This window comes from Strix uralensis, chromosome 19 (assembly GCF_047716275.1).
Source record: "Strix uralensis isolate ZFMK-TIS-50842 chromosome 19, bStrUra1, whole genome shotgun sequence".
In the NCBI taxonomy this organism is placed as follows: Eukaryota; Metazoa; Chordata; class Aves; order Strigiformes; family Strigidae; genus Strix; species Strix uralensis.
Window position 1 is genome coordinate 2,363,051 of NC_133990.1, and position 11,638 is coordinate 2,374,688.

At 41.0% G+C, this 11,638-nt stretch overlaps 1 protein-coding gene across 1 annotated transcript in view; it reads left to right on the forward strand.

The window, feature by feature from the left end:
• The window catches only part of GLP2R (glucagon like peptide 2 receptor), a 40,731-nt gene extending 29,767 nt beyond the window's left edge, over nt 1–10,964 (forward strand). The window contains exons 11-13 of the mRNA XM_074889129.1: nt 1,521–1,659; nt 7,988–8,029; nt 10,629–10,964. Of these exons, the coding sequence (XP_074745230.1) occupies nt 1,521–1,659; nt 7,988–8,029; nt 10,629–10,964 (517 nt within the window). The remainder of the gene's footprint in view (nt 1–1,520; nt 1,660–7,987; nt 8,030–10,628) is intronic.
• Nucleotides 10,965–11,638: the final 674 nt, after the last annotated feature.

Genomic DNA, 11,638 nt, shown 5'->3' on the forward strand with positions numbered 1-11,638 from the left:
CCTACCACCACCAGATGTAACGGATATTCAGAATATGATATAGGAAAACCATCTGGGGAAACAGGCTCCACAAACATTTTCTTATCTGAGAGGTAAAGTCAGATCAATGCCTGTGTGCTGAGTATTATGGGCATTTTTCTCAAGGACTTTGCAATGCAGTAAAAACTCTGCTCTCAGGTGTCCTCACTGTACACCTGTGGCCTCTACTGCTGTGACACACTTTTTCCTTGAGTGTGACAAAAGGTCCTCAAAAGAAAAGGAGGTATAGAAGATTTGTGAGACATTCCTAAGTGACATTAGCATTTCTCATCTACCTTTTTTCACAGACACAGACACGGTTGACTCAAGAATGTGCCTGGTCTTCTTATAAACCCAAATCAGAACATTATCCTTAGCCTGCACTGCTGAAGGCCCTGCTGTGGGCTCTCTTGGCAAGAGTCTCAGTGGTGCACATCATGTCTTATGTAAAGTCCTAGACTTGGCCTTTGCACAAGGAACAGCAAGGGCAGGCTGCTCTGCAAGGAGCTAAGGGTGCAGTGAAAACTGCAGTTAAATCAATGGAAATCTGGGTATTTGCTAACTGCTTTCCACATCCCAGTTCTTTACAGTTCTTAGTATCTTTAATCAAAGCATTGTGAATCCCTGTCTGCTACTACAGTCCTGCCTTAATAAGATGAATTATTTTAACAGGACTCGGTGGGGGGGTGTGTGGGGGTGGGGGGGTGGGGGGGTGGTTGGAAATTCTGCTAATAACTTCCTATTAAATTCCAGTATTAAATCCCTAACAAGAAGTGTATTTCCACTTTCTTTTAACATTCAAAGTCTGAAAGATCTCAGCTATATTCTCCAGATTGCTACACAAAGATTGTTGTGATGACAGACAGCAATGCCTGTATTTAACATTGCCTAATGTTTTGTGTTATATTCTCTTTTCTACTGCTTATAATTTTGCTTAAGTTTCAAAGATTCAAGCTATTCTTCACATTGCAAGTCCTCCTCAGAACTTACTTTCTTTTGAGATCTCTTTTCATCCATGCAAACCTGTTCCCAGATTGTTAAAGAAGATTGTCTTCCATAAAAATTATGCTGGTTGCGTTTTTTAAAAAGTAGATGACTGCCAACAGCACTGCAGAAACTTTCTATGCAGCTACATAGAGTTTTCAGCAGTGATAGGAAAGTCTAAGTCCCCTGTTAACAGATCACTCATACTTAGCTTTGTAAATGTTTTGCTCTTACCTAGCAGCATAAGTTTGATGATAGCGTTCTTCCTGTTCAATTGCTTGTTCCTAACTTCTCACCTTAAACCCAAAGCCAAGATTTCCTCCTGTACAGACTTTTCTGGTAGTGTGCTCCAAAATTTATATCTGGGAATTTGTCCTCAAAATCACAAAATTACTAATACCATTCCAGAGTCAGAAAATTGAGGGAATATTTCTGGAGTAATTTCTTTGTAGCTGAAGTTTTGATTTTTGCACCAAGGATGTTGAAAAAATGCTATAATCAAACATTTTCTTTTTAAGATTGGCAAGATCTACACTTGTGCTGATTCCATTGTTGGGGATCCATGAATTTGTATTTACCTTCATCACTGATGAACAGGTGGAAGGACTTCCAAGACATATAAGACTTATCATTCAGCTGACAATGAGCTCATTTCATGTAAGTACTCTTAGGGGTCACAGATCCACATATATGTTGTTCAGCTATAGATATCACAGATATAGAGTATTCTTATTTAATATTATGCTTTAACCTATAATGTCTCTAAATACACTATTACAGTGACAAGATAAAGAATTCACAAACTGCATATTTAAAATATGGTAGTTCCAAAGACCAAAAAAGGAGTCTGACATCTTCAGAAACAGTGTGTCTTGTGTTCTTTGGGAGTGGGTAACAGTTCATCACAGACCTCTGTTATGAGAACAGGATTAAAGTGCTCTATTTAAAATATGTCTTTCACATAAGTTAATTCCTAAAAAGCACTGGATGGCTTTTTTTAAGAAGATTTTCAGGTGATCTGTTGACTTTGCGGTCACACTGAGGAGAGAGTTTGTTCTGGACTCATCTTTTTCAGTGCATAGTACACGTCCAGCATACTTCAAACACACCACAATGACCTTGTTGTTGTGCCACTGTATGAACAAAAAACAGTCAAGACTGTATCAGGAGATGCAAGGACCAGCTTCACTTTAGCTTGTGTAGTTGGGGCTGTCCGTTCACAACTGACGCATCACTGACACAGAGGGCTTGTGGGGCAGTCCTTACCTTTTAGGACTTTTTCCAAAAGACATTGAATGAAGACTACATGGCATTTGGGGCAGTTGGATGAAAGGAGATGCAGATCTGAATACTGTGAGAACAACGAACAGAGTTAAAACATTTTCTGTGAGGAGAAGCATGTGAAGGATAAGCAGGACCTGCTTTGTGTGTGGTTCCAGCCTAGAGGATGCACTCTGGGTACGCCTACCAGACTAAAGTCCTCGAGCAAGTGCATTGAAGACACATGTTGTACAAGAACTTTGTCAGGGCCATGACTCACCTGAGTCGTGTGCTGTTCAGCAGTTGTAACAGAGGTAGTTCCACACAAGTCTAGAGAAAATCTCAGATATTTTTTATGCCAAAATGACACCTACATGCTTCAGGCACGACCTCAGTTTGGAGCTTCTGTCTCTTTTGTGGGTTTAAGTATAAATTCAACAAAACACTTAATGCATCAGAAGTGAAACATGCAAAACTACCATGACTTCAGTGAAGAGGCACCAGTAGAAAAGTCCACTTTTTCACACTAGCCCCCAGCTCAGTGGGCTTCTCTGGGAAATGGACACAACACAGGCTGCAGCTAGGAGATGGGGAAGGGGCCAAGAAAGCTTACACAGCTTTCCTGCCCAAACAAAGCTGTGTGAGCCAGCAACCAAAGATGCAAAATGAACTGAGAGGAAGTAGGACGAAAGAGAAACTGAATCTGTGGCTTAGTGGTTAGAGCAGCTGGCTGAGAAAGGGACACTGAGGCCTCAGCACCTGCCCCTGAGTGTTGGTACCATTTACATTAAATAACTATAGATTTAAAAAGGTATGTGAAAATTAATCAGAGGAGCAAGGAGTAGAACAATCTCAGCACTTCCCTTACTCATGCTTTACTTCCACTCATGGCCTCGAGAGACATGGCAGTAGTCGCTATTAACCTGCCTTGATTCAAGAGAAGGTGCAGATGTGCCTCAACCCAGAGAGGCTGTTAGTGAAGTGACTACTCTAGGGCACGGCTTTGCCTGTGGGGAGGCACTAGGTATTTCCCATACTTCCAGGTTATTGAGCAAAATATGGGCTATATCACAACTTCCAGCTTTTCCTCCTTTGAAGAAAAGAGCATTGACCCACTGACTATAGCTGGATCCTTAACACAGGTGTCTAATTCCATGCAAGGAATAACTGAAGCAGTTGCATTTTCTGCTTTGACATTTTTTTCTTGGTTGCTTTACATCCCAGCTTCCAGTTACTGGGCTATTGTGAGTCCCAGACTAGGTGCCCAGGGCCCTATCCTCCACCTCATTCAGTATATTCAGGAGCTTAGCACTAACTTGACACGTGAGAAAAACTGCAGTTGTACAGGCCTGAGTATTCAACCTTGAGTCACAGCATTTAACTCCCCACTGAATATAGTTTCTTAACTGTTAGATGCTTATATTTGCTGCATTCCTAGTGGTTAAAGGACTTTTGGTATTTTCTCCCAGCAGTAAAAAGATCACTTCTACATTTTCCTCTCATGCGTCCCGAGATTTAAGTCTGCAATGTCAACACCTGTAAACATGTGTCTCATATCTACTACCCCCATATCTCTATAGGGAGCTATTTTTCCTCCTGGTAATCATTTCAGCTTGACCAACAGGAGAACTCCTCCCATTTTGGTTACAAATAATTATGAAAGGAGACTGCATAAAGTTCAAGTCCTTATGGGATTCCATTTATAAATTCTAAGAAAGATTTTAAGAGAGTCTCTTTTTGATGCAATTGCCATATATCTAGTTCTCTCAGAAGGCACACAAGGTAAATCAGGTAGCAATTTAGCTTTCCTGAGCAGAGAAGGAGCTTTCTTGCTGTCTTCTGAAAGAACTAGGCAGTTCAGGAAGTACCATCAATTCATCAGGTGAAAGAGTAACAAACTAGGTTCATTCCTGCAATACTCCATTTGAAATGTCTGTGTAGGAAGCTTTTCTACCCCCTAAAAATCATAGCTATGAGAATGTCTGTCCTCATCCAGAGTTTGGGCTCCATTTCCCTAAAGGCTGTTGTTCATTCACCGTATCTGAAAAGTGACACTATGGCCTCATATATGTACACTCACAATAAGTACTGTACTCATGAACAGATTTCTAGACCTAGGAGAAAATTTGTCAGAGCAGTCACGTGGGTGGAACAGATGGACTAGCAGCTGCAGGTGGAAAAGAAGTTTCTCACCTATACATTCAGCAGAGTGTTTTAGAGATGTTTCTGTACCTGACTGCCCTTCAGTCACCCTGCCTTAGTAGCACATAAGTAGGAAGAAATGAAGAAGCAAAGGAATGAGAGTGTAGCTCTGGCAGCTCTGTGCCTTGGCTGCAAGCATGAAGGTGTGAAGGAGCCACACTCCACTACAATGGTCAGTCCTAAACAGTCCGAATTCCACTGAAACTCAATGGTGATTCTCAGGTAGCAGCTTATGCACAAGTGTACATGTGTTTCACTGTAACTATTTACTCTCCAGTTTACAAAGGATAGGAACTAGACATGACAGTCATTCTGTAGGCACAAAGTACTGCTGTCTGCTTCAATCCGTGTTCTGCAGAGTTGCTGAGTAATGACTTTTTGAGGTAGTACTCCTGTTAAACTACCTGCTGAGAAAAGCTGCCCTTTAGCCTTGTCTTCCTGTCTTGACCTTGGTCAGGCAAGGACAGCAGTTTCCACGTCTCCTTTTTTTAAGGAGGTATCCAGTGATATCTCTGGCTAGAAGTCCTTACTACTCACTACTTTGATGTATGTCTGCCCTGTTCTACAGTCTGGGACATGAAGTCATCAAAGCATTATTGCACTTTTTCCACAATTTATGGTAATTCTTGTTTTTAACCAGTGCTCTGGCATATGTATGCATCACTGTTTTGACACTGTTCTTGAGGCTCTAATTAAATATTTCCACTACATCTTGAGGGGAAAAATGTCCAGGCAAGCAGAAGAGAATTCACGCAGAGCCACCTCCCTACGGGGCCCTGCTGACATGGTGTTGGAGTACATGTTCCTCAGTTAGACATATCCTTACTTGGAGAGGTTGTAGTTGTCTAGATGTTATTTTAAGAAACACAGAATAATTTTAAGTGAAAATTTTGTTTATGGGCTTGTACAAAGAAATATGATATAGAAGATAGCTTACTCATCCCTGCTAGAAAGCACAAACTTCATTCCTTTCAGAGGCACATGCATGCGCTTGGCTACATGGCAGCTTTAGAAGCAAAACATATTTTCAAAATACCCAAAGATCTTAGACAATGTTTATTGCAGATTCTCTTTTTTAGCTACAGCATTATTTGTGGAGGGATTAGCAAAAAAAGCACATAAACTGTAGATAATTACATTTGTTTAGTCTGCAAATCTTCTCAGTAGTTTTTAAAAGCAGTTAAACTGTTTTGTTAAAGAAAAACAATTACATCTGGGATCTCATCTGGAGGTTTTAACCCAAACATTTTCAAGGAGCACAAAATTAAATTCTAAATACCGGTTCTGCTGTAGATATGAGGCTTCTTTGCTTTACAAAGTGGAGCAATCTAAACATCTTGGCTCACTGGTGCGTGCAAGCTGTTAGCCACAGGAAAAAACACTGGTTTCTGGTGGATAAGACCCAGCTATTTATGAGAAATTTATCATGTTGCCATTGTCAATAGAACTGAAGAACAGTTGTGAGGCTTACACATGCATCTATCCTTTCCTATTGGTTATTATGCTAATGAATATTTCTTCTGTATTTCTGATTCTTCTTTTTCCCTCACACTGTGATCATTTTAAGAATGTGTGTCTTAGAAGTCATGTCAGATGGCAAAGATTTCTAAGTATTAAGTTCCAAGTATTGCAAAAAAAATTAATATGCGGAAGCATTAAAGAAATCAGGATATAAAATGAACATCAGTATGAATAATCAACTGAATTTTCACCTTCTGATATGATCTTACAGTGCTTCTGCCTGTCACTTCATGTTCTGATCTTGCAGCAGCAGTCAACTAAGTTCATATAGGGATTTACAAACCTACAGTCAACACAGAGGTGCCACTAATATTCACAAAGTTCTCTCCTAATGTGGTGAGTTTCTACATTTCTGGCACTGGGTATCATTAGGCTTAGAAGTCAGAGGACTTAACAGCACCATGTAGGTTAGTTCCTATTTCTGCTTGTGGTGCCCGTGAGGCCAAATTTAGAGCTCATGCTCAGGACACAAAAAACCCACCCAACATAGACATTTTCATGGACTTTTCACCCAAAAAAGAAAACTGTCTCCAGATATAGAAGCAGTTCTGCATAAAAAGTTGCTCTTTAAGCTATTAATTTAAGCTATTAAGCTATTATTTGGTTTTATCCATCAGAAACTCTCTCCATGCTTTCTGACTCATCTATATGTACTATTCTAAAATTTATCTCCATAGTAAAATATGATATATTATAGACTCTAACAACCAAATATTTTGTGATGTTTTTTACATATTTCTGTGAAGTAATTCAGATGCAGAGAATTATTTAAAATTTACATTGATAAATGATATGTCAAAATTACCTATATCTTGCTACCATAAGCCAGGTGAAGCATGAAATACAGTAGAAACAAAATACACAGAAAAAACAATTGTGATTGCTATATTCTCTTGCCCCCATTTCCACTGGGGTGGCAGATAAACTGTTCTTTTTCATACCTACTGCACATATGCTTAAGGAATTAATGGCTCCAAAACTTTCTGGATTGCTAGAAAACTACAGTAGGCTCAAAATGCATTGGGTTAATGCTAGATGTAATAAAAAACATTGAAGCTGCTGTGTATGTGAATTTCTTTTTAAGCTTTTCTGAGAAAAACAGAAACATTTCTGGAAAAGTATGAAAATGAATGATGTCAGCTGTGCTATATATGGTTATGACACCTTTTTACTTGTGATATGAACATTGCCTTCGGACTGATAGTCAACAGTATTTGTTCTCTTCATCACAACTTGTGTCATAGATATGTTTAGACATACCAAAAGAAGTGCATTTCCTGAAGCAACGGTAATAAATCCGCATATCTGTGTCAGCCTCTTAGGCTGAGATGCATGTATTTAAGATGTTTTGATCTGAGATCAAATACAGACAGAGAAGAGGAAAATGGAAAGAGTAATTTGAGGGTTGGTTTAAAGCAAGTTTTATCTCTAGAATTTAAATTTTATTTAAACGTGTTTATTTAAATCCATTTCAAAGGAAAAATGGCAAGTCAAAATAGCCATAACACTTAATACAGCTGAGCCTTAAACTATCACTAATCACATAATATATCACTAATTTTTAAAAAGCACCCAAATGAGGTCCCTCTCAGTAGTCTCATTTGCAAATTCAAACAAGCACATGGATAATGAGATCCCAAGTTGCATTTTTTTTTGTTTTACCATATTGAGAATTAGCAGCAGCCACAGTATAACAGCAGTAGTTTGAAAAAAGGAAAATTATGTGGTAGCAAAATGAAGATAACATGGAAGAGCAAACTGGGTTTTATAGTCTCTGTTCTTCAGCATCTGCACCAAATGTGTCCTACATTTGCTAAGGCACCATATGAAAACAAGTTAATGGGTACTTCAATAATAAGTAAATAAAGGCAACTACTTTCCTTTTTGAAAACTAAGAAGCATTGTTTATACTTATGGCTTTAACATTAATGTCATCTTTAAACTGAAACTTCAGGTATTTCCTGTACACTAACTTTTACCTCTTATTGTCTTTCTCTTACAGGGTTTTTTTGTAGCAGTTTTATACTGCTTTGCTAATGGAGAGGTAAGAGACAATGCTATGAGACACATTTTTAGTTGATTAGTAAAATATATTAATGACTCCAAGAAGGGTGAACACACTAACTAGCTCTGATTATTCAAGAGCACGCATGCATTCTTTTGAACTGGTATAACTGTTTTGTACTAAGAGAACAGCAAGACCTCTGACAGGTTTGGGATTCAAATGCAAAGTATCTCCACTGAAGCCTGAGTAGTACAGCGCTGTGAAGGCATGGATACACTGGGGTGTCTGAAATACCAGTAGAGGCTTATGGCCAGCCATGTAAACCCCACTCCTTTAATCAGATCAAATCCCAGACTTCATGTTTGGCCAGGCTAAACCCTCTCTTAGTTTACTTACTCGAGCATGTCCAGAGAAGGGCAACGAAGATGGTGCAGGGTCTGGAGCACAGGTCTGATGGGGAGCGGCTGAGGGAACTGGGGGGGTTTAGTCTGGAGAAGAGGAGGCTGAGGGGAGACCTCATGGCCCTCTGCAACTCCCTGAAAGGAGGGTGCAGAGAGGGGGGATGAGTCTCTTGAGCCAAGTAGTAAGCGATAGGACAAGAGGGAATGGCCTCAAGTTGCACCAGGGAAGGTTTAGACTGGATATTAGGAAGTTTTTCTTTACAGAACAGGTAGTCAGGCATTGGAATGGGCTGCCCAGGGAGGTGGTGGAGTCCCCATCCCTGGAGGTGTTCAAGAGTCGGGTTGACCCAGCGCTGAGGGATCTGGTGGAGTTGGGAACTGTCAGTGCTGGGTTAGCGGTTGGACTGGATGATCTTCAAGGTCCTTTCCAACCTAGATGATTCTGTGATTCTGTGATTCTCTAAAGCAACCAAATTTGGGGTGCTTTAATATTTTAGACAGCAACATGTTGAAAAAAATAATTTAATGCATGCATTGTTCAGGACATCCCTAAGCTTAATGTGGGGGTATTCCTTGTCTGGAAACTGACTCCTGCTATGCCTCAAGGCACAGCTGGGGATTCAATTTTCTCCATGCCAGGATTTAGGCAGATCCGTGATGGCTCTTATGCAAGACGACAGCACAGAAAGCTGCTGCCCAATGTAGGGTGAAGACTGAATTCAGACCAGGTTGCTCAGGGTTTTGTCCAGCTGAGCTTTCACCCCCGCCAAGGACAGAGGTTCCACCACCTCTATGGTCCTTTGTTCCAGTGCTTCACTGTACTCAGGAGCAAACATATTTTCCATATATTCTTTTAGAACTTCCCTTTTTGATTTCAATTTATGATCACTGTCTCTTGTGTCCCTACCAAACACCTCTGCAGAGTGACTGGCTCCATCTCCTCCATGATCTCCTCCTAGGCCTTCAGTGTGAATGAGCCCCACTCACTCAGCCTGTCCTCATAGGGCAAGTGCTTCAGCCCTGATCTCCGCTGATAAGTTCAACACAGTTCTTTTACTCAGGGCCCAAAATTAGATGCAGTATTCAGAGGTAGTCTAACAGTTACTGAGTAAAGGAGAACAATCACTTCTCTTGATCTACTGGCTCTGCTTCTGGCCATATACAACCCCGTGCCTTCATCACCGTCACAGCTGCATGCTACCCCTGCCTTATCACACTGCCTTGTTACAAGCTACCTCAGAAAATTATGTTATGTAGACTGTGGAATTAATGTCACTTAATTTTAAATGTTTTGTAAGTTGAATCTCACTGTCTGTACTTCCCTTATATTTCATCGGGGTGCAGACTTCCACTACTTGCAATAAAAAGACACATATCAGGTGTCAGTAGCACTTCAGAGCCTGGCACAGCCAGCTGGTATGGTACACACTACACTGAAAAAGGTACATGAATTTGGACTCGTTCTTAAAGGCACCAGTGAAACAAACAGATAGGCTTTATACAAAAGGTACGCCATAGGTTCCTAATATTTAACGAGGAAACCTGGAACAATTTTGGAACTACTTAAATAAAAAAGAGAGCTGGCACTTGTCTGCAATACAGGAGCATTTGTCTAACATTTGTGAAGGGCACAGAACTGCTAGCATCTCTCATCAGCAGTTAAAAGTTTTTTGGCCTTCTACCTCCTGGTCCAGCTGAGATTGCTGGTCAAAGGGCCTGGTGGTGGAGGAAGGGCATGTCCTGCTCCTCCGTCTGTAGTGCTGGCTTGGGTGATGCAAGGCAGCTGCACACTCAGTGCTGAGGATTTAAGGCAGGCTGCCAGATAAGAGGCTTTAACAAAACAAATCAGATGATATCCAAGCACAGCACTCCAACAAAGCTGCATGGTGCTCATTTCCACAGCCCTTGGGCTTTCCTCATCCTCACTTCATCAGGTTATAAACATGAAAGTCACTTAAGCTGTCACACACACGAGCATTAAGATCACAGTGTATCAGAGATTCAGGGGCTAGGAAAAACCTAACTTAGAGTGAAGAGGATGAACTCTTAAGACTGACTTGGCAAACAAGTCTGTTTTTACACCACAAGAACCTTGCCAGGCATGCGGTGCACCCCAAAGGGGCAGGAAGCTCAGCACTTCCACAGTCCCTCTCATTTTACAACTAGCATTTTGGTCAGTGGACCGCAGGGTGGTCACAAGACATCACCGTGGACAGACTGTTTTCTTCTCCTCCCAGGTGAAAGCAGAGCTCCAGAAGCAGTGGTCCCGCTTCCTGCTCGCAGATCCCTTTGGCTGTAAGCTCTGCTTTCTTGGGGAAAACATAAAATACCTTCGGAAATGTTCACAGAAAGAAAAAAACCAGCACCTTGGCAGCAAACACCACTTGTCCCTGGAGGCAAGTGAGCCCTGGGGCATGCAGCTCCAGCAGGTGCTAGTGAAGCAGAGGACAGATCTCAGCCCAGAGACAGGATGTACTCTCCCATCTTGTCCACGGGCAAGCATGTCAGACAGCAGCGAAGAAGTCACCACTGGAGAGACAACTGAGGAAGTCTTCGAAGAAAGCGAGATTTAGAAAGCTGTCCACTAGGACAGTCCCTTTCAACAGCCACAGCATTTTGAAAGACATTCTCTCACCTCCAGATTGTACAGATCTCTGGGATGTGCAATGCAAGGAGGAAGCAGTTAGTATTTCCATTGTCCCAGTCTTCTTGATCTGACAAAAATGTTGATCGGGATGTTGCTAAGCTGTGTGGCTGGGGTAGAAGAAGTTTGCTAGATCAAAAAATGCTTTGAGTTGACCAGTCTGGAAGATAACTTATAGTGAAGGAGATGTACACGGGGGAGCAGGATGTACTCTGGAAATGAGTAGACTCTGGACACACACATTGTGTCCCAGAAGCTTCATCCATGCTTGACTGCCATTCATTGTTTTTCTCTTTCATATGTGTGTTTCATAAATAGAGATATGTGTGTAGAAGAGTTCTCTCTACAGATTGAAGTCATGCCCCATCTCAGACCAAACCAGACACGTTTTGTTTAAGCAAAATGAAAGGATTTATATGTACTGGAGGGGGGAAAAAAAAAAAAAAAAAGCTTGGGAAGAAACACACTTTTGCTTGCATTTTTGAACATTTTCGCTTAAAGTTTAGTGCTGGAAATGCCATTATGAAATGAAAGACCAAAATGTTTTCTTTTGAAAGTGCCCAAATGAAATGTTTGGTTACAATTTTTCTTTGCTTATTCTTG